Source organism: Eptesicus fuscus, chromosome 2 (assembly GCF_027574615.1).
Source record: "Eptesicus fuscus isolate TK198812 chromosome 2, DD_ASM_mEF_20220401, whole genome shotgun sequence".
NCBI classification, from domain to species: Eukaryota; Metazoa; Chordata; class Mammalia; order Chiroptera; family Vespertilionidae; genus Eptesicus; species Eptesicus fuscus.
Window position 1 is genome coordinate 19,656,854 of NC_072474.1, and position 22,458 is coordinate 19,679,311.

General features: G+C 43.7%; 1 protein-coding gene across 1 annotated transcript in view; it reads left to right on the forward strand.

Moving 5' to 3' along the window:
• Positions 1-22,458, forward strand: part of PIP4K2A (phosphatidylinositol-5-phosphate 4-kinase type 2 alpha) — a 172,578-nt gene that overhangs the window by 87,895 nt on the left and 62,225 nt on the right. Inside the window, exons 2-3 of the mRNA XM_008148859.3 lie at positions 12,607-12,704; positions 15,158-15,254. Coding sequence (XP_008147081.1) covers positions 12,607-12,704; positions 15,158-15,254 — 195 coding nt within the window. The remainder of the gene's footprint in view (positions 1-12,606; positions 12,705-15,157; positions 15,255-22,458) is intronic.

Below are 22,458 nucleotides of genomic sequence, written 5' to 3' on the forward strand. Positions count from 1 at the left end.
GTGGCTGAAACCCTGGAATGAGCCAAGTCATCCGGGCCAAAGGTTCTAGGAAGTGGTGGGACCTGTGCCCAGCGAGAGGGTGCTTTCCCGCTGCTGCTCAGCACCAGATGAGTGGTTCCAGGCTAGATGCCAGATCGTCCTGCTTTTCAGAGAGGCCAGAAATCCCAATCTGTATGTAAATTTTCTCAAGGCTGAAAAAATTTGGTAATTAATTCAAGCATTTTCTCAATCACTGTCTGGGCCAAACAATACATCACTTGCAATCTCTTGTCTTCTGGAACTCATTCGAAAAAGTATAAAGCAAGATCAAGAGAGCTGCAGCAATGTGTTCAAGGTGATGCAGTGATGAAGTGGCGGGACCACGTTTGTCTCCTGACTCCAAGCCTGCGGGCCTGATGCGTGGACTATGCTCACATTGTAAGATCTTGTTTTCATTGGCAAAATTTTTCTTGAATTTTTAAAAGCCTGTATTACCTCTGTTAGAGCCTGTAAATTGTTGGCCGTATTTCAAGTTTAATATCAGATTCTTTGGTTCGTGAAAGGTAAAATGTTAACATGACTTCATTCTTTCGGATGAGGGCCAGCCGGTGAGGAACACCCACCAGAAGTCTGATTGAGCGCGCAGATACCACGCTGACAGATGGTCTATGGTAGGGTGTGTGTGTGTCATAAATTAAAGATTCTTAGCAAGAGTTTAAATATTTCTGGTGACATTTTAATTTCAGTCAAGTAGCCATTAATCAAAAGATTGACTTAATGATCCTTGTTCAACAGAAAAATCCCCTTAAGTGTAATAATTTGGGCTTTTTAGTTTAGTAGGTGCTGGCGTGACAGGCCTCTGTGCCGGATTGATTCACAGCTCTACTTCGCTTTGCGATCAGAACAGTTTTATTTGGCTCATTGAAATAAAGCATTGTTTTTCTAGACATTTGAAGGTAGCTCACATTTCAAAAGAAGGCTTTAATTAAAATAAACTTGCACCGTTGATTTTATCTTATCTGCAAATGCAAAGACATGAACTCTTTTAAAAATGGTCTTAGAAAATGAGTTGCGATGGAGCAGCTGCAGAAATTGAGCTCCTGCCTGAAGACAAATAAAAATACATTTCACAAACATTTTCAGCTGCCTGTTTCTCTTACCTCTATAATTGACTCTAATTTGCTCTGCCTGCCCCTCTGAAACCTCAGAACTTTTAAATTGCTATTCAATTAGCAGCCTAAGTTGTAATGAGAGCCACACACCATTCCAAGTGCGGGCTGCAGGCTTGAGTCATAGTGAGTGAGACTTGAATTTTTAAAATTATTTCAACCTATATTCAGCACACTACTATACATTTCCAAATGAGAGCTTATGATCAAGTTAATTTTAAAAAAATATGGAATAAGAAATTGCAAATAGGAATCAAATACATGGTAGACATTAGGTTAAAAATTTTAGATAATCTTTCCTCCTCCTCCTCCTGCTTCAAATTTGCTAAGAAACTTAGTAGAAAAAAAGAGAAAATGTTGCCTTTATGATATTCTTTGTTCTAAGGACATTATGGTTACTATAGCCACATAAAGTATGACTTCGGTATATAAATCAGTGGTGCTATCCCCATTTTACAAACAATTGTATTGCAAAAATGTTGTAGATGTTTGCTCCCAGACTTCTGGAAGGGGTGGTTATAGGTATTGCACCCAATTTGGACAATTCTGTGTACACCAGCAGTCTAACTAATTGGTTAAAATTTCTTAAAGTTATTATGTCTGTTTCCCTGCTCCCGCTCCCCACCCCCTCCCGAAATAGCGTAGCTGAATCTGGAGAAAACCCCGGGGAAGGACATGTACAATCTTGACTTATCTCAGTCACACCATGGAAAATATTTTCTTAGAAATGCACCTGCGGTCATTGTATACCTCTGGGGAGAATCAGGGAAAGTTTAATTCACATTTAAATGGCCCCCGCTGTTTGTGCCACAGGGACAGAAGGGTGCCAGGACTTCCAGCTGATACCTCTCAGTAGCTCTGGAATGCCCTCAACTCTCAGGTCTTCACTTCCTAAAGCCAATGAACCCTAGAGCAGAAATGTTCAAAGTAAACTGTTTGGTGGGAGGAATCCTTCTATGCTTATCAACCATAGAATCCACAAAGGAATTTTGCTTTTTAGGATGATTCCAATAAGTGTTATTTTCAGATACTGATATGATGAAGGGATATGGAGGGGGCGGGGAGATATCTTTAACATTAATGGTGAATTTATATCACTTTTTTTTTTTATTATTATCACTTCAAGTCAGGATCCTTTCATAGAAGCCAGAAGCGATTAAAAAAACTTGTAAAGTCTGAGGAATCTGGTATGGCATTTCTTATTTGATTTCCCTAAGAAATTAATTAAAGTTGAAATAGTACCCAAAATAGTAGACATGTCGAGTGATGCATTACAGTCGTTCCCCCAAAGGTCTTGAATTCTTTGTGCTAATCTTGCCTGGATTTATAACTCCATAGTCCTCCTACTTTTTTTTTTTTTTTATTGAATTGTGTTTTAAAATATACACTCATATTTGAGTGGTAGGAATGTTGTTTGGGAGATAAAATAAGCCCTCTTCAATCTGCGTCTTGAGATATTGAGGTGGGATAAGTGGGTCTTTTAAGATAATTCCCACTCTTGCCATCTCCTGTTCTGCCCCCACCTCAGAGGGACAAGCTGCCAGGAGACGGATGCCCCCGCCTGCTCTCACTCAGCCTTTCTACCCAGCAGCCCACCCTGCCGGGTGCCGCCTATTCCATCTCAGTATGCCGTGACTTGTAGCGAGTTGTCTGTTCTGATTAGATGAACTATCTCTGACTACTACATCTGCGAGTTTTCTTTTTCCCTGTTTTATTTTTTAAGCATTTTATTTTTTTTTTTTTGCTCCTTTTTGTGTATGCTTGGCTGAATGAAACCCGGTTACTAATTATGTGTTAGTCTGAAACTGTAGTATTTAGGGTGAATATATCTGAATTAATCAAGCACCATTGATAATATCTCACAATTTATGAACATATTCTTTACTTGACTTAAAATTATATACATTAGTGAATTTATTTTTTAAATGTCTCAGTGTGAAATGGCTTTGTGGGTATACCTCTGTATGTCTTAATTTCAGAACCATTACCAGCTGGCTCTCATTTATTCCTTGTCCAGTAGCTATTTATTATGCCCTTTTTTGCAGCTTAATTGCAAACTCTGTTTTCTTGCCAGTGTGAATTCAGTGTTACATCTGCAGGAATGACACTCATTCCAATCAGCAGATCTGGAGAGAACACATACTCTCTCTCTCTCTCTCTCTCTCTCTCTCTCACACACACACACACACACACACACACACCTACATTTTACAGTGTTGGAGATAACTTGAGTGGGATAGAAATTTGAATATTTTGCTGACGAGAGAAACCAAGACACTTTTTCTGAGTTGGGCCATTTAGCATTTTAAAAGGAAAAGTCCACATAAATTTTACTGTTCTGTGTGTGAATCATAATTTTCATAAAGGAAAACTCAGACAATTTGCTTTAATAAATAATTGTTTGGAAATCGATTTTGTATCCTTCAAGCATTCTTTTTGCGGTTCATTAAGATTTAATGGACCTTTGAGGAATATTTATTTTCCCTTTTTTGAAATGACAAGGGATGTCAGAGAAATGACAGCTTTCCAGTAATAAGGTCTTCACAGCTGAGATGATGGCAGCAGGTCATGGTGCATATTCAGTTAAACATGTTTTTAATCATTTATTCTAAGCATCTAGTTAATTATTGTTCTTTTAAAGGAGGAATCCTGTAGAAGCTGTTAATGCAATGGATCCTAAAATTTCAGGTGTATGTCTTACGAAGTTGCTGTGCTTCTTACCTCACAGGCTTTCAGCAGCTCCAGATGATCTTGGGTCAGCCAGTTCCGCCCCCTGAATTTTATATTTAAGGAAACTCAAGTGAGTTGCCTGACTGAGGAAGACTTAGCCTGGATTAGTTTACCGAATCTCACCAAGCCTCGACTTCCTTATCTGGAAAATGGGGATAATAGTCCCTACTCCCATTTGGTTATAAAGATCAGATCAGATGCTATGTCCAAAGTATTCAGTGTGTGCTTAGCAGGTGTTCACCCAGTATTGCAGTAAGACTAGTGACAAGTATTAATGTGAGTGCAGGCCAAGCTGCACCCAGATCTCAATGGCTCTCCCCATCCTCCCTTCACCACCCACAGGGTCAACTAGTATTTTTTTCTCCACCCACACTCTCCCCCTCCCCATTTCCCTCCACTCTTGAATTATAATACAACCAGGAACATTTGGGCACTTTGCAGTAAACCTTTAGTCACCCTCCCAGCCCCCCTTTGCCATTGGGTCTATTGATGTTGACAACAAAGCTTCTTTATTTCATGTCTTATGTTGGGCCTCTGTGCTTCCACGTTAACACCCAGTGACTAAGCAGAAAGGCACAGCTGGATCACACTTGTCTGTTTTGGGGGTGACTAGTGCCGTATGACAGAAATAAGAAACCCTTCCCAGGGCACTAGAGACCCAGCCCACAGCCTCTCTGCATGGGGGTATTTAAAATCTACGTTTATGGTCACGAGCTCTCTAGGACTGTGAATACAACTGTCAGTACAAATAGAAAATGAAAAAATATTTGCCAAAGTGGTTTGCCAACTAGTACTTCATAAGTGTGAAGTGGTATCGCACTTTTGTTGTGAGAGTTTATTAAATATTTGTAACCTGAAGGAAGCTTAAATGTGGCCTTAATAATAGAACTAGTGCTTTTAGTTTATTAATTAACCAAATAAAAGTTTAATAATCTCCAAAAGCACTTTCACCTTCATAAATTAAAAATAGTTGCATTTCATAATACATGCTTTATTTCTATGTGGTGTGTATGTTTTATTTTCCCCCTCAAAATAGTAATGGTTAACACAAATTGTTTTCTTTCTTATGAGTTTTCAATAGCATATATAAATATAATTATATATGTATTGTCTATGTAAGTATCTATAAGGAAATAAAAGTGTAAATGCTTTGTTAATCCTATATAATAAAAGGCTAATATGCAAATCGACCAAACTGCAGAACGACCGGTCGCTATGACGCGCACTGACCACCAAGGGGGCAGATGCTCAACGCAGGAGCTGCCCCCTGGTGGTCAGTGCACTCCCACAGGGGGAGCGCCACCCAGCCAGAAGCCGGGCTCACGGCTGGCAAGCGCAGCTGCCACGGCGGCGAAAGCCTCTCCTGCTGCCATGGCAGTCGGACATCCCCTGAGAGCTCCCAGACTGCTAGAGGGCTCAGGCCGGGCTGAGGGACTTCCCCTCCAGTGCATGAATTTCGTGCACCAGGCCTCTAGTATGATGATAAAGCATTATTAGTTTAGCTGCCAATTTTGAGGTGGGCCACATAGAATGATTGGGCTAGGTAGACAGACTAATAAATTAAAATTTTCTTAAACTGAAGACTTTGAAACCCAAGAAATTTGTCCTGACATTTGAAAGTTCACAACCCATAGCTCTATGTGGAATATAGAAATTAACAAACAGGATTAACTCAACTGTATTCAAGATAATAGGTCATTGTCCTTGCCTGTATCACTAATGAATGTGAACTGCAGACAAGGATTTCCAGTTTGTGCAATGTCAAAGTAGTAGGCTACAGGAGAGAGTTATCCAGGAAGTTAAATGGCCTTTCAATTATTGGGCAGTGCTATAATTAAAGCATTTTGCTAAAACTGATGAATGACCTGCCTTCTTGACAGCAACACTTACCATGTCTCAGGAGCACATCAAATTTAACAAGTTCAAAAAAAAACAAACCCCCACACATGTTTATAGAAAAAAATATAGGGGCTCAGGAGTACACTGTTGAAAATATTGTTTACTAAATAAAAGCTCTTTTTAAGTGGTAAATCCTCTAGTTGGTGAAGTATTTTTTCATAGGTCATTGAGTCTAGCTACTCACCTGACCAGAAGGTTTGGGGGGAGAATTTTGGGGGGGAAAGAGAAACCCAGAGGAAATGTGAAGCCATCGTGAATGAAAGACAATCCAGAAGAAAGGTAAAATGCCCCTGAAGTAGCTAATATCATTTAGTGCCAAACTACTTCTTGATGATAACAGGATGACATACCAGGATGCATTATAATCTGCAAAATGAGAGAGTAGACAGTAGAATCTCTAAGATTCTCTTAATTTCATCTTTTTATGATTCTCCATAAACCAAAGTGGAAGTGTAATCATCTTCTGTTCTTATCTCTTTTCTCCTCTAGTAACGAGGGCCAAACATTCTCTACTTTCTGGGACACTCTGATTTGTGACTATGGGGCTTGCAGAAATAACTAAACGTGTGCGTTTTCCAAACATTTTTATGAAACACGGGTCACATCTCTTCATCTGTCCAAAGCCACAGCAGCTGCACCCTCCCGAAGTGCTTGCCCAGCCTGCTGCGGTGGCTCCTTGCTGAGCTCCTGCGGCACTTACTGTCTGGGCACCAGCCCTTCTGCTGCTGCTGCTTTGTATCCCACTGTTTGTGTGTGTGCTGCCCCATCAGGGGAAAACTCTCTGTAGTCAGGGATAGTGCTTTATATTGACTTTCCACTTCTAATTGGTTATCCTGGAATTCATTCCATTGCTCTTTATGGCACATTTTGTGTCCTCTTTCTGGCACATTCAACCAGCAAAGACCTCATACCTGACCGGGCACCCTCACCTCTGCACCTGCACCTGCACCTGAATGTGCATCCTCACCTGCACCTGCACCCTTTGAGGGACCCTGTTGCCATGTCATTCCATGAGTTTGATTGGCTCCCTACAGATTGACCATCCCCGCTCTGCCCCAAAGCCCAGCCCTGTTTCTTCCAACTTGTTCTCCCACATTCTGTGGTCACTTTCTCTGTGTTCTCGCTAAGCCTCTGAGCCCCCTAGCCTGCCTCCCACTCCCAGCACATGGCCACGGCTCCTACTTCCCAGAGAAAATTGGAGCCAGTGGATGGGAACTACTCTCTTCCCTCAGCCAGATTCTGCCCCTTGCTTACAACTCCTGTCCTGTTCTCTCTTGTTGCTAGAGGACTTGCCTCCCAGAGCCATTTCTTTCATGGATGCTTGGATCCCCTCCCTTCCCACCTTCTCTGCCCTTCCTCCATCCCTCATCTTCTTCATCTCTCCCCTCTGCTTCACGTCCAGACTTCTTAAAAACTAGCCAGATTCAGTGTCCGCATCCTCTCACCAACTGACTCCAGTCTGGTTCCATTGCTCTGCTCCATCAAACCCCTCCCACCAAGGTCACCAAAAACTCCATGTTGTTCAGTCCAGCAGACATTTCCAATCCTCATCCCACTTGACTTCTAAAAAGCATTCAACACGCTTTGTTTCATCTTGTTCTTGACTTACGCTTTCCTTCACGTCCATGAGGTGACTCTGCCTCCCTCAGTTCTTCCCTTTCTCCTTTGCAGGATCATCCTCTTCTTCGAGCTGTTAACCATTGATGTTCAGGACGGCTTCCTGTCCTCTCATTCTGTCTGCTCTCGGGATTATCTCATTCACTCCTGAGGAAGAACACTGTCCTAGACACAGAGGCTTCTGTTTTCATCTCCGGGCCAGGCTTCCCCTGAGAACATCAGGTCCATGTGTCCACCTGCCTCCTGGTCATCAACACTTACCATGTCTCAGGAGCACATCAAATTTAACAAGTTCAAAACGGAACTCTTTTTATAATACTCCGTCTCTAAGTGGCTTCACAGCCTTTGCTGTCACTCAGCCTGTGTTTTACCACCTCAGTATCACGGGGATCTACTTCCCTCATCTCGGCTGCCTCCGCCCTTTGCCAGGCTACCGTCCTCTTCCAGTCCTCCTAGGCGTGCTGTTCCGCCCCATCCCACCACGTGCCCTCTCAATGTCTGCACTCCTACCACGTTAGCCTGTCATTTCTCCAGTTAACTGTGCCCCCTTTCGTCACTGCACCCCTACTTCCTGGCACCCCTCTCCACCTGCCCTCTGCTCCAGTCCAGCCAGCCCCTCCTTCAGTGATCACCACCCTGATCCACGCCTGTCATGCTTGCTCATAGCCTGAAGTCCTGTCTCCGGATGCTTGTCATTGTTGAAGTGTTACATTTGTGCAATTCTTCCGTTAGTGCATGTGCCCCTCTTGAAAGCACCGTGGGGATGAGCACTGGTGTTTGGGCGCTGCCCAACCCAGAGTGGACGCTCACGCATTATACTCATGAAAGGAATCGATATGGGAAATGCTCAGATTACACATTCCATCTTGGCTGAAAGCTTTTCATAATTTTTTCCATGAAACATTTTTCAGAGCAGGAACTATAAAGCAAAAAGTATTTCTTTTCCTACTTCCAAATTGGGTTTTGCTTTCTCAGTAATCACTTGAAGCATAGATGTGATAGAAGAAATCATTTATGTTCTCTCCAACATTTTCTGTATAATTTAGTGAAAGCAATATGAAATTGATTACTCCTTAATTTTCCTGGCCATCCTGTAAACTTCCATTGTTTTTATTTACACTTTTATTTCCACAAAATATTGAAAAATTGATTGGCATCAGTTTCATTCTAATTGTTCTTATTGTCACAAGACTTGACCATTAGTTCTGATTCTCTCTCTCTTTTTAAACTTTGATATTCCAGTGCTAGTATAAAGATGTAAATTTAAATTTTTTACAGATATACTCTGATAATCTAATATAATAAAAGGCTAATATGCAAATCAACCGAACAGTGGAACGACTGGTCGCTATGACACGCACTGACCACCAGGGGGCAGACGCTCAATGCAGGAGCTGCCCCCTAGTGGTCAGTGCACTCCCACAGGGGGAGTGCCGCTCAGCCAGAAGCCAGGCTCACAGCTGGTGAGCACAGCGGCGGTGGTGGGAGCCTCTCCCGCCTCGGCAGCAGCGCTAATGATGTCTGAGTGCTGGCTTAGGCCCGCTCCCTGTGGAGAGCGGGCCTAAGCCATCAGTCAGACATTCCCCAAGGGCTCCCAGACTGCGAGAGGGCACAGGCTGGGCTGAGGGTCCCCCCCCCCAAGTGCACGATTTTGTGCACCGGCCCTCTAGTTGTTTAATATTGTAAGATACTTGAGTCAACTAAATAGGAGAGATTATGTGATTTTAAATTAGTCTAGAGTTTTGTTAAGTGGCATTTTCAGACATTTTTACTCACCACAAAATGAAGGAAATTTTAATTAGTATAGAACAGGCTAAATGTGATGTCTGGTTAAGTTATCACATTAATTTGATAGGAGAATTGTGAGTTGGCCTTATACAAATGCATCTGGTACAGAATTATCCCAAGAAAACCACTTGCATGAAAAGGTGATATGGATCAGTTTTTATGAGGTAAGGATTAACTGATGGTTGTAATTAAGGTTGTTTGGGTCATTATAAAGTGGTTATAGGTTATAATATAATACAGTGAATTTTAAGGTATTATTCTGATTATTTTAGTTCATAATTAGATTATATCATTTGCTGTTTTAAGCATCTGGTACTTTTTATATCTGTGCTTCCCAAATTGTGGGAAGGGCATTGCAGCAAATTCAGAGGAGTGCCACGGGATATTTTAAAATTTCAATGGCAACATGGGCATACACAATATCTGTAGGACAGATGCAAACCACTAGCTGGAGGGAGTTCACAATTTTAACGTAAAGTGTGCTGCTTTCCTTTCAATGACATGGTATCTTTGGGAAGTTGGATTCTCAGCTGATGTGTAAAAATGGGAAAGTCAAGGTGGATCAGGAAATGAGAGTGGTTTGATCATAAGGTTTGCGTATTTGTGCAGAGCTCAGTAGAACATAATTATATACTAATTAGTATATGTATTCTATTAAACTATTACTATAACATTTATTAAAATGTTAACATAATATTTCTTTTAGAAAATGTGGTGGCTTGCACATATGTTTTTTCTTTTCTTCATAGTTTAAAAAAAATTATTAAAGTACTTAATTTTCAGAACAGGTAATTCTTTAACATGATTTAAAAATCAAAAGCATAAAAATGAAGACTGAGAAGTCCCCCGTCTGGGTTGAGGGCAGCTCCCTCTGATTGCTCAGGCTAAAGCCTCTGAGCAGGACTTGGCTCCGGTCTTTCTCACACAACACATTGAGGACCCCAGGAAATCATGCTGGCTCTGCTTTCAAAATATGTGGTCACCCTAGTCAAAGCAGACTGTTGTTCCGGTTACTCAAAACTGGGCTTGCTACTTCTGCACTTGTGCTTCCCCCACCCCAAACTCTTCCCCCACCCAGTAGTCTTTTGAAACCCTAAGTTAGTTAAGTGATATCATCACTCTACCACCCAGAACGTAGAGTGAAAGCCAGAGTCCTTTCAGTGATCTCCAGAGTCCTATAGGCCCAGCGTCCCTTTACTTCTCTGATCTCAGCTCTTCCTATTCCACACGTAACCTGCTCCAGCCAGGCTGGTCCCCTCTTCCCAAGCATACCAGGCACATCCCCAGAGCCTTTGCACTGGGACGCTGACTTCCTTATCTCTTTCAAACCTTGGCCCACCCTAACCTACCCTATTTTTAATGTATCAGTGATCCCCACCCATGTACTGATGGCCATGTCCTAGTTCTTTTATCCTGATATATATATATATATCTTTCTAACATAGTAGATAATTTACTGCCCACATTGTAATTTACTAAGTTTATTGTTTTATTTTCTGACTCTCCCCGCTACAATATAAGTTCTAGGAGGAAGGCACATTAATGTGTTTTGTTCAACAACCTATCCAAAGCAACTAGATGAACACTTGGCAGTAATAGGTGTGTAGCAAATACTGAATGAATAATATTCAATTTAATTTTTTTGTCTGTTTGAACTATCAAAGCATATTCAAATCGTTCTCTTTAACAATGGATTGTCCATTCTCCCAGAGGTCTGAAGAGTTTTTGCTCCATACTTTCAGGCTAATTAGGTACTAATAAAATATGAATTTTATCTTTCTGACTAATTGAACATTTTATCATTATGTACAGACCTTCTTTATTCTTAGCAATGCTTCTGTCTTTAAGTTATTAGTTTATCTAATATCAGTAAAGGTAAACTAGCTTTCAATAATTTTAGTACTATTTAATATGTATTTTTTGTTCCTTAACTTTTAATCTTTTTGAGTTCTTATGTTTTAGTTATGTCCCTTACATGTAGTTTATAGTTGTTTTTACTTCATTTTAACAATCTTTATTTTAACTTCTAGCCTACTTTTGCCTATTGTGATTCTGTATAGATCCAGATTTGTTTCTTTCATTTACTTTCTGTTTGTCCTACTTTTGCAGCGCTTATTTTTTTCTTCTTGTGTTCTTTTTTTTTTTTTAATGAGTTTTATTTGTATTCTTACCGTTTGGTTTTTTCCACTAGCGTAGAGGTTATATACTCTGTTTCTGTTCTTTTAACGTTTAGAATTGTACCTTCATTCTTAGTCTAAAGTTAACATCTTAACTCTCCTCCTGAACAATACAGGAGCACTGCAACTCCAACCACCCACTTCCTGCTTACACGCGTTGCTTTCCAGTGCTTATATCCGTCCTTGTAACCCAGTGAATGAAGCATTACTGCTTCATATAGGCAATGTTTACTTACATTTCTCCACACATTTACCTTACTTATTTGCTTACTATTCTTTTGGTATCTCAGATCTTCCACACACTTTTTTCTGAAGTATATATCCTTAGCCTCTAAATCATGTTTCTAAATCTTACTATTTTCTTTAAATTTTGTTGTAGGTAACTTGTCAGTTTTTGTTTGTATAAAAAAGGCTTTATTTTGCTTTTATTTTTTTTTGAAAGATAGTTTTGATTTGATGGATAGACATACACTCTCTGTGTATTTTTTTTTAATTTATTTTAGAAAGGGAGGGAAGGCAAAGGAGAGAGAGCGAGAGAAACATCGATGTGAGAGAGATACATTGACCGGTTGTCTCCTGCACGCACACTACCAGACATCGAACCCGCAACCTGGGTGTGTTCCCTGACCAGGATGAACCTGCGGCCTTGCGGTGTACAGGACACGCTCCAACCAACTGAACCACAACGGCCAGCGCTCTGTCCGTCTTTCATGTGCAATTTTTCTAACAGCAGGAAGCAGTGAACTCCATCCTGACACTGTCTACCCGGAGACAGCAGCAGACCCCCAGGTTCGGGGCGCGTCCCGCAGACTGCTCCCTTTTCAGAGGCCAATGGCACGTGCAGGTCGACACTTGTGCGCCTCACCGGCTGGCTGTGAATTGAACGTTCCCAAGTCTGTCTCCTCAGGTTCAGTTTGCTAGAGCAGCTCCTGGAGAACGATTCCTTACCTTTACCAGTTTATCCTGAAGCACGGTATCAAGAGCCCAGATGGAGCGGTGCAGAGGGCGAGGCCCAGAAGGGTCCAGAGGGCAGGCGCTTCTGTCCCCCGGCACTGGGCTGCTCCACCCTTCTGGCATGTGAATGCCTTCCCCCACCCAGGAGCTCCTCAGCTCTTGTTGTTCAGGAGTTTTTATCGCGCTTCATCTGCTGCAGTACCCACCGCCCCATCCAGTGGGTGAGCTGAAAGTTCCACACGCTTCCCACCTAGTTAGTAGTAACCTGTGCCATTTATTTTATGTTTTTCTAGATCAATGAACTGAGCCATGTTCAAATCCCTGTTATGTTGATGCCAGATGACTTCAAAGCCTATTCAAAGATAAAGGTGGACAATCACCTTTTTAACAAGTAAGTACAAGTACGAACTTTTCTAGAACTGCTGTGGCTGCCAGGAGTATGATTTCTGTGAATTCTATAATCACATTTTCAATGGGTGGGTGTAAAGTTTTTCTGATGAAGTTAATCCTGTGATAAACAGAACCATCTGTCATTTTCACAAAAGCAACAGCAGGCCTCTTGGGTAATATCCTTTTGCCATATGGCATATTGTTCTCTATGAATAGCTTATATGTTAAAAGTGATATTCTCATTACACTTCAGATGTTTCAAGCTGTAAATTGCTTGGATTTTTTTAGCAGCTATGGACCTCAGCTATCTTACACAAAACTCTCACAATGATTACTTTATGAACAGAAATGATGACTTACTTCAATGAACAATAAAGAATTAAGGTGCATTTTTATAGAACATAATTGGACACCATGTTGTGTATTGAGACTATTTCTCCTTCATTGGAATGTCATTTTATTTTATGTTATTTTTATTTTTTTAAATATATTTTTATTGATTCCAGAGAGGAAGGGAGAGGGAGAGAGAGATAGAAACATCAGTGATGAGAGAGAATCATTGATCTGCTGCCTCGTGCATGCCCCACACTGGGGATTGAGCCCACAACCTGGGCATGTGCCCTGACCAGGAATCGAACTGTGACCTCCTGGTTCATAGGTCAACGCTCAACCACTGAGTCACACTGGCCCAGGCGGGATGTCATTTTAGATGTCACTCTGGAGCCCCTTATATGTTAGGCAGTTCACTGAGAGCTGGAGATACAAGGATGTATAAGAAACAGCCCTTCCCTCAAGGGCTCACAGTCAGGTGGGTGGTTGAACACTGACATATATACAAATTACATACTATAAGTTGGTGTGCAGAGTACCACAACAGAGGAGTGTGTGTATGTGAACACAAAGAAAGAGGCAATTTTCTGAATGAGTAGTATAAACTTCAAATCCTACTCAAAAGATTAGTTCTGAAATTTCTTCCTGGGGCCATTGTGCTGGTGGGAAGCTCAGCGGTTAATTCTCCTCATAATACTGTTTAGAGGCTAACCATTGAGAGAATTTTCTATGTGAATTTAGGTTGTGGTATTTATATAAAACTAGAGGCCCAGTGCACGAAAATTCATGCACTCAGGGGGGTGGTGTGTCCCTCAGCCCGGCCTGCATCCTCTCACAGTCCGGGACCCCTTGAGGGATGTCCACCTGCTGGCTTAGGCCTGCTCCCCGGGGGATCGGGCCTAAGCTGTTAGTCGGACATCCTTAGCGCTGTTGCAGAGGCGGGAGAGGCTCCCACCACCGCCACTGCGCTGGCCAGCCATGAGCCGGCTTCTGGCTGAGCAGTGCTTCCCCTGTGGAAGTGCACTGACCACCAAGGGGCAGCTCCTATATTGAGCGTCTGCCCCCTGGTGGTCAGTGCGTGTCATAGCGACCGGTTGTTCCACCGTTAAGGTCAATTTGCTTATTACCTTTTTATTATATAGGATAGGTCATTCAGGGAGTGAGAGCAGTCTTGTTTTGTAAGCTTGCATCCGCTACTGACTGAGGATGAGTGTGGCTTCCTCAGTGCCCTTCCCTCTGTCCACATTCTTGGCTTTCTCTTCACCCTGTTCTGCAGGACGGCCCCTCCCCTTGGCAACCTCCTCTTCCTTGAGGAAGCAGCTGTAGCATGTGGTCAGGATTAAAAGGTCATATAGGCCAAGTGCTCCTAGGTGGTGAGAGGACACACACGTTATCAGTCTGACCTTCTGTCCCCCGGGTCTTACGGGGGCTTGTACTGTTGACCCTTGAACATCAGGTCCACTTACATGTAGATTAAAAAAATAAGTATGTATCGTACTGTAAATGTATTTTCTCTTCCTTATAATTTTAATAACTTCTTCTTTTCTCTGGCTTACTTTTTTTGTAAAAGTACACTATATAATAGACATAAAACATAAAATATGTGTGAATTATGCCGAAACCGGTTTGGCTCAGTGGATAGAGCGTTGGCCTGGGGACTGAAAGGTCCCAGGTTCGGTTCCTGTCAAGGGCATGTACCTTGGTTGCGGGCACATCCCCAGTAGGGGGTGTGCAAGAGGCAGCTGGTCGATGTTTCTCTCTCATCGATGTTTCTAACTCTCTATCCCTCTCTCTTCCTCTCTCTTCCTCTCTGTAAAAAATCAATAAAATATATTAAAAAAAATATGTGTGAATTGACTGTGTTATCAGTAAGGCTCCTAGTCAGCAGTCAGGCTATTTGTTAAGTTTTGGGGGAGTCAAAAGTGACACGTGACTTTCCAGCTGTATGGGGGGTCAGCACCCCTACCCTCGTGTTGTTCAAGGGCCCACGTGGTTGCTCCGGGAAGTGCCTCTGTGGGAAGGGAACTCCAGGCACTGTCTAGGCTACATGGAACTAGCTGGTGGGAGATTCAAGTCTGGTGAACTCTGTACACCTGAGCTTTCTCTCACAACGTGCCGTTTCAGAGAAAACATGCCGAGCCATTTCAAGTTTAAGGAATACTGCCCGATGGTCTTCCGAAACCTGCGGGAGAGGTTTGGAATCGACGATCAGGATTTCCAGGTGAGTCGCTTTTGTAACTTTTGTTGCTTCAAATAGGCTTCATTGTTCCACGCTCTGTGAAATGGGACTGAATTTTCATCATTACAAGTAATTATGTAATAGTAATTTTTAGTTTATATATTAGCGTTCACTGATTTTTTTTTTTTCTGAAATAAAGGGTTCTTTCCGTTAGGAACCCCCATATGATATATTTTCAGTAGTCAGCAGGAAAAGAAGCTATTCTCTGGGGAGAGAGCAGGCACGTGAGGGTCTTACACATGCTCTCGTTTCCAGAGGAAGGGGTTCTGCCAGCAGAAACTCCTCTTCATTTCTGCCATCATATGTGTCACCGAGCCTGGGCAAGTGTGTATGTGTGCATGGAGTTCGCACTTCCTACATTGTAGAGGCCATTAGGAATCTGAGAAATGTGTTCCTGTTTGTGCTGATTTGCTGCTTTTCAGATTGGCCAGGGCTGCCTCGAGCCCGCGGCATTTTTGTCAGAGGCCGCACGTGGAGCCCCACAGGGCCGCATGGCACCTGCCCGCGCACGGCCGTCCCCATCAGGAGCCCCCCTGTCCCGGGCCTGGCCCTGGGGACGCGCCCTTCGCTCTTCGTGCCCCCGCAGACAGAAGCTCACTGCTGCTCTTCTCCCCGTGTTCGCCTGGTTCTCATGGCGGTGTCATATCTGCTGACCCATGGTCATCTGTCCTGACGCTTAGCCGGCTGGATTCGGAAGAGCCCAGGATTGTCTATAGGAGCAGAAGTCTGTGTTAGGAGATGCAAGGGTTACTTCCTGGTCTTCTACGACAGTCTGTTCACTGTACTGTGGGAGTACGGACTTACTTAAATCCTTTAAGTCTAGCAGTCACTTCCTCTCATTTGCCCTAAGTGGGAAAGCCTAATTTATCCTGCATTAAGGGCCCTATTGCCACCCTGGTTGACCTCACACGTTAGCACAGCTTACCCTGTATTTTCCCTTGAAGAACCCGGCCTCGAAGGCAATTCGAACTGAGTTACTACACTTCCCTAAAGCGCTGCGGGCCTCCCCACCCTGCCCTGCCTTTCTCTCTCTCACTTGCTCACTCAGGCACGAGGAGCCTCCGGCTGCCATGCTGTGGAAAAGCACTGCTGGCCGGGCTGCAGGTGGACCAGGGCGGGGTGTCCTGAGCAGCGGCTCGGTGCGCCCCCGAGGGCCGAGGGAAGGTGACGGGGAGGATGTGGGCACTTGGTTTGCTTTGAAAAACTGCAGTGGAGCCAGCATCGCTCAGGTTTGACCTTCATGTGTTAAGAGAAAGAACTTAGATCAAACTTAGACTTGAAATTTACTGCTGAAAAAATAAGTCACTTTCCAAGAATAAATCTGGAATAGTAAAAAGGGTTTGTATGAAATAAAAGGGAATAATTCCACATTATTTAAGAACTGTTACTGCATCTGGAGAGGCCATCTGAAAATAAACTGAGCACTTTAAAGAGGAGGGGCCCGCTGGTGACAGAGGTCTCCTGTGGCTGCTCTCCCATGGGAAACGCAGGTGTGTTCTCCCTTTGTCGCCTCCTTTTTTATTAAAAAAAAAACAAACACCCAAAAAACATTTATACTCGCATTTCACAGAAACTAACTTTTGAGGGCCTAAGCAACAAGATCTTGTTAGATTCCTTAATTCATTACCAAAATGAAGTCTTTATATTTCTTCTCCGAATCAGTCCTGTTAAATGAGATCCAAAATGGGCCCATTACATCCTGAGTTCTGACTGCAGCAGATAAAAGTAATTTTTAAAATTTCCTAAAATGACCGATTTAGTTACTGAAATACTAAGGAATGAGCAATTTCCCTTCCCTTCCCTCCCCCCACCTAAAACCAAAACCGTGTAAGCTGATAGTTAAGTAAGTGCAAATTGCTGAGTACAAACTTTGAAGGCAAATTAGGCAAGTGGAGGGTGATTCACACTAACTAATTGGCAGAGTCTGTTAAGCTCTTAGCCTGAGAGCGGGATAGAGGAGAGCCAGTGTGAGGATAATTAATCATTTGAACACCACTCCTTTCCTCGGCTGTGCCTGGTGCTTTTGGCATTTAAATTGCTGCTTTCTCGTTGGCAACTGTATTTTTATTAAGGAAAAAACAACAACAAAGTATCAAAGTTCAAAGTATCTTTAGTAAAACCAGAGAGATACTGGTTCCCTCCCCAATCCTGTGTTCCTTTTCCAATATCTGCACCTCTTAAAAATTTGTCAGCAGGAGGGCTCAACACACTTTGTTGGCTACTACTTGGTCTGGAAAAAAGGAAGCGGTTGTGCCAACACTGGCTGTGGCTGTGTGTCCGAGGGCCCGGCGCGGGGCAGGGGTGAAGGCGGCAGAGGCGCTAGGCTGTGAGGGGCCCATCATCCCAGCTGCTTGGCACTTGGACTCACTGTTGGCCAGGCATTTCATTCATCACGGCCAGAACTAGTAACAGGTACCACGTGACACATGCAGGACCAAATTCCCAATCCGGTTTGACAAGTAGGACCAGTGACCTGGGGTCTCCTCACCTATTGGAGGCACTGCTGATGGGGGCCAGGCCTCGTGCTGCCGTTGCCTTGCTGTGTTTATTTTTCTGAAGAGCTTGCATGTAGCAGCTTTCAATAGATGTGGCCACAAGGAGCTCCGTTGTCTGGTTCATTTAATGTTCAAACCTTCCTATTAAAGCCAAAGAATAAATGTTCTCGACCTGCCTTGTGTGGGTGAATGCCTTTTTCCTGCACCCGAAAAAGTCATTATTGATCACCCTGATAAAAGCAGAACCTAGTAATTAGCCTACCTCATCGACCTCTTATCAGTGAACTTAAAGGAATTAAAAAGCATTCTTGCTGTCCCTATAAACATTTGTATCTTTCCTCCGGTTTTGATTTCTTTCCTGTCTTTTAAAAAGAAAACTTTGTTTTCTTGCTGTTAAAGACTAATTCAAGCAACAGTTCTAGAATATTCATCATTAATAACAGTATCACTTAACATATATATGTAAACCTGTGTGTGTGTGGGGGGGGGGGGGGGGACGACGGTGCATGTGCTCAGTGCTTCCAGATCAGAACTTTGTTCAATTTATTAGTGCTTCACAAAATTATTTCATTGGTTTGTAATATGCTCAAAGTTAAATTGTGTTCTTCTGATCATTGTTGGGCCAATGCGACTCCGCCTTACCATACTTTTAAGATAAGATCTTTCAAAATGACTGCTCCCACGGAGGCCACTGTTACTGCTGCCTCAGTGCTGTTTCTGCCGTCACCATTGCCACCGTAAGCTCTAGTCCTCTTAGGTGATTTCATGCACAATTACCAACTCAGTGTGTGTTTATTTGCTCGACTACATGTCAGGCTCTGCTAGATGTTGTAGGAAATGCAGAAGGGAAGAAAGGGTGAAGGAATTCCTTTTCCTTTTTTGTTAACTCTTATATGCCAGATTCCATATTAGATGCTAAAAAGGTTTACAGAAACCCAGACATCCTGACTTTTAATGTTTTTCAAGAAAATCTGCTTTCTTGCCTCTCAGAGAATCAGACCCCCTTATAACAGTTCTAGGAAGTTAAATGGGGGCTTCAGTTAAAGTTTCTGAACTATGGGAGAGAATTGCCCACCAGAACCCAAAAAGTTATACAAGATGGAGATGATGAATTAAACCTAAATGCACTGGAAACCGAGCCTTCTTATTCTTTGTAGAGGATAATATCAGGTTTACTTTTCCCCTACTGCATCTCCTGAATGAGAATCCCGCATTACTGCCCTGGCCCATGTGGCTCAGTTGGCTGTGGGTTTGATCCCCCATGGAAGTGTGTGCGGGAGGCAACCAATCAATGTTTCTCTCTCTCTCTCTCTCTCTCTCTCTCTATCTCTCTCTTTCTCTCCCCCTCTCTCTCTAAAAAAATAAAAAATAAAAAAAAATTAAAAATTAAAAATCAATAAACATATCCTTGGGTGAGAATTAAAAAAAGAATCCCTTATTATTCTCAATTGATGCATTTCTTTTTTTTATTTGTAACAGAGAATTCTAATTTTAAAATAATTTTAAGAGGTAAAGTTTTAGACTATTGATGCTCTTGTTTCAGGTTTAAAAATAAAATTCTAAAATGTCAAGGCCTTCAGAATATACTAAACTTTGAAAAAAAAATTCTATCAGTATCTCTATAATATAAAGTCTATCACCATGTTTTCCAATACAGCTTTCCCAAATATAATTTAAACTGTCTGAGGACAGGAATTGAGTCCAGCTGGTTTACTGGGCTGCAGGCTCAGAGGAAGTGGGTCTGGGCACTGGAGTAAGTGCTCTGGATGGACACTTAAGAAACACTCGTGGGAGAACAGGAGTGCGGGCTGGAGTGGGCACACTAAGGGAAGCGAGCTTTCTGGGCCAAAACATGGAGGCCACGGTGCTCGGGAAAATGAAGCCACTGGATGGTGGTGGATTTGGAGATAAAGAGGGAAGAGTAGAGAATGTGGAAACTGGGCCGAAGACCTCAACCAGATTCTAAAGCGTGTGAGCAGTCCTGCGGGTTTACACAGGGCTTGATGTGATGTCATCTGGATTTTCTATAGATAATTGTGGCGGGCCCCGGCCAATGTGGCTCAGCTGGAGCATCGTCCCATGCAGCAGAAAGTTAAGGGTTTGATTCCTAGTCAGGGCACATACCTAGGTTGCAGGAGACAACTGACTGATGTATCTCTCTCACATCAATGTTTCTCTCTCTCTCTCTCTCTCTCTCTCTCTCTCTCTCTCCTGCCCTTCATCATTCTCGGAAATACTATATAATAAAAGGGTAATATGCAAATAGACCAAACAGCAGAACAATCGAACACCCAATCAAAGCATAATATGCTAATGATATGCTAAGGCTGCTCAACCGCTCACTATGATGTGCACTGACCACCAGGGGACAGTCAGTCAACTGGTCAACCAGTTGCTAGGACATGGCACTGACCACCAGGGAGCAGATGCTTGACTGATAGGTTAGCTTGCTACTGGGGTCCGGCAGATCGGGACTGAGTAAAATGGGCTGGACACGCCCTGGAGCCCTCCAGTGGACCCTCCCAGCCGGGTCCCCAGCCCGATCGTGCACCAGTGGTGTCCCTCAGCCTGGCCTGCACCCTCTCGCAATCCGGGACCCCTCGGGGGATGTCGGAGAGCCGGTTTCAGCCTGATCCCGCAGGCCACTCCCCTTGGGAGGATGCCAGATGCAGGGCTCATGGCTGGCGGGATGAGCAGGAGTGGCAGGTAGGAGCTGCAGGCAGCGTTGGACTGCGGGTTTCGGCCGGATCCCTGCAGGCCACCCAGAGGGACCCTACCAGTGCACGAATTCGTGCACCGGGCCTCTAGTCAATAATAAAAACACATAATTGAGGTGGTTATATATAGAAGGGAGATACAGAAATTAGGAGGCTGTGCGATACCCCAACAAGTGAAGAAGAGACACTTGGTGCTGACAGGGTCGAGCAGAGAGCATCTCCACAAGACAGGGAGAGAGTAAAGTGACAGGAGTGGTGGCTGTTGGGTCACCAGAGCAAAGGGCAGGAGCCAGAGGTGTTGGAGCCTGAGACATTGAGAGAGCAGGTCCCTGGAGGAAGGAAGAAGGGGGATGGGCAGCCCAGGTAAGTGCCCTTGACTGGGAATCAAACCTGCAACCCTTTAGGTTGTAGGTGGACACTCTAACCACTGAGTCACACTGGCCAAGGCTAGACAAGTCTCTTGATAGACCTTTGGGAAAATGCTATCACAACCCATCAGCACCATCAGGTTTTTCTTGTTCTTTTTATGCTTTTTTTTTATTTTTTAATCCTCACTTGAGAATATGTTTTTATTGAGAGAGGAAGGGGGAGAAAGGGAGAGAGCACACAAAACATCCATGTGAGAGAAATATCGATAGGTTGCCTCCTGTCCAGGCCCCTACCAGGGATCGAACCCACAACCTTTTGGTATATGCGACAACATGCCAACCAACTGAGCCACCTGAGCCACCCAGTCAGGGCTTCTCTTTTTTTTTTTTTTTTTTCTTAATATATTTTTATTGATTTCAGAGAGGAAGGGTGAGGGAGAGAGAGATAGAAACATCAATGATGAGAGATAATCATTGACCAGCTGCCTCCTGCACGCCTCCTACTGGGGATCGAGCCTGCAACCCAGGCATTTGCCCTTGACCGGAATCGAACCTGGGACCTTTCAGTTCGCAGGCAGACGCTCTATCCACTGAGCCAAACCAGCTAGGGCTGGGCTTCTCCTTCTTATGAGTTTAACCAGTGACTGTCCCCACCACAGACTGTCCCCCCTCCCACCCCACATGGAACTCAGACTTTCTGTTTGCCTGCATTTCTTGCCCCTGAACCCACTTTGGATTGTGACTTGTGATTTTCAACAAAGAGCTAGCACAGGGAGCACCTGTCCGGGTTAGATACCACATTTGTTCATCATGAGCCTGAGCCAGGTCTCCGGCATGGTAACCTCAGAAGAGTACCAACCTGAGGTTTTTAAAGGCGGTCTCAGTGCTCTGTGAAGTCCTGGCAGCTCTGCTTCTTGCTCTGCTGGCCACTGCCTCTCACTTTTGTGTGCTTCTTTCCTAGGTTGTTTCATTATTGGTAAGTGTTAAATCGCTGCGTCTTGCTCCCCTGCACAACGGAAGTTCTATGCTGGCGTCACAGCCAGGCTTTCTCTGAAATTCCCCAAGAGCTTAACACAGGTCTTTGAACACAGTGGGCATTTAATCAATTCTTGATGATAATGTTCAAGTTAGCATGTTGGTCTTTACCTCTCTGACGGGGTCAGAGGACCCTCTGTGCTCACTCAGATAAAGTATATCCAACGCAAACCCAGAAAGCAGCCTTGTCTGGGCAGCTCGGCTCCTGGGCCGCGTGATGTGAGGCATGTAATCATACTCCTGAGTGGTCAGCAGGGCAGCGATTGGCTTCCAGACTTCAAGTCCATGAAATAGGTGGCCGCCGTCAGGAAGAAGAACGTTTTCCTGGGAGTTGGGAGGCTGGTTTGATCCGGGATCTTCAGTGACTGATGCTGTGACTTAATTCAGTCACGTAGCCCTGGTAGGTCTCCATTTCCTCATCTGTGAAATGAGGGAGGCCCTCAGCTGTGAATCTCGGAATCTGTTATTAAGTCACCTCGAGTAGATGCCTGCCGCTTAGGTTCTTGCACACAATATTGACATGTTCCTTTGTAAGGCGGTGGCTTTTATACAGTCGAGCATGGCAGCATTG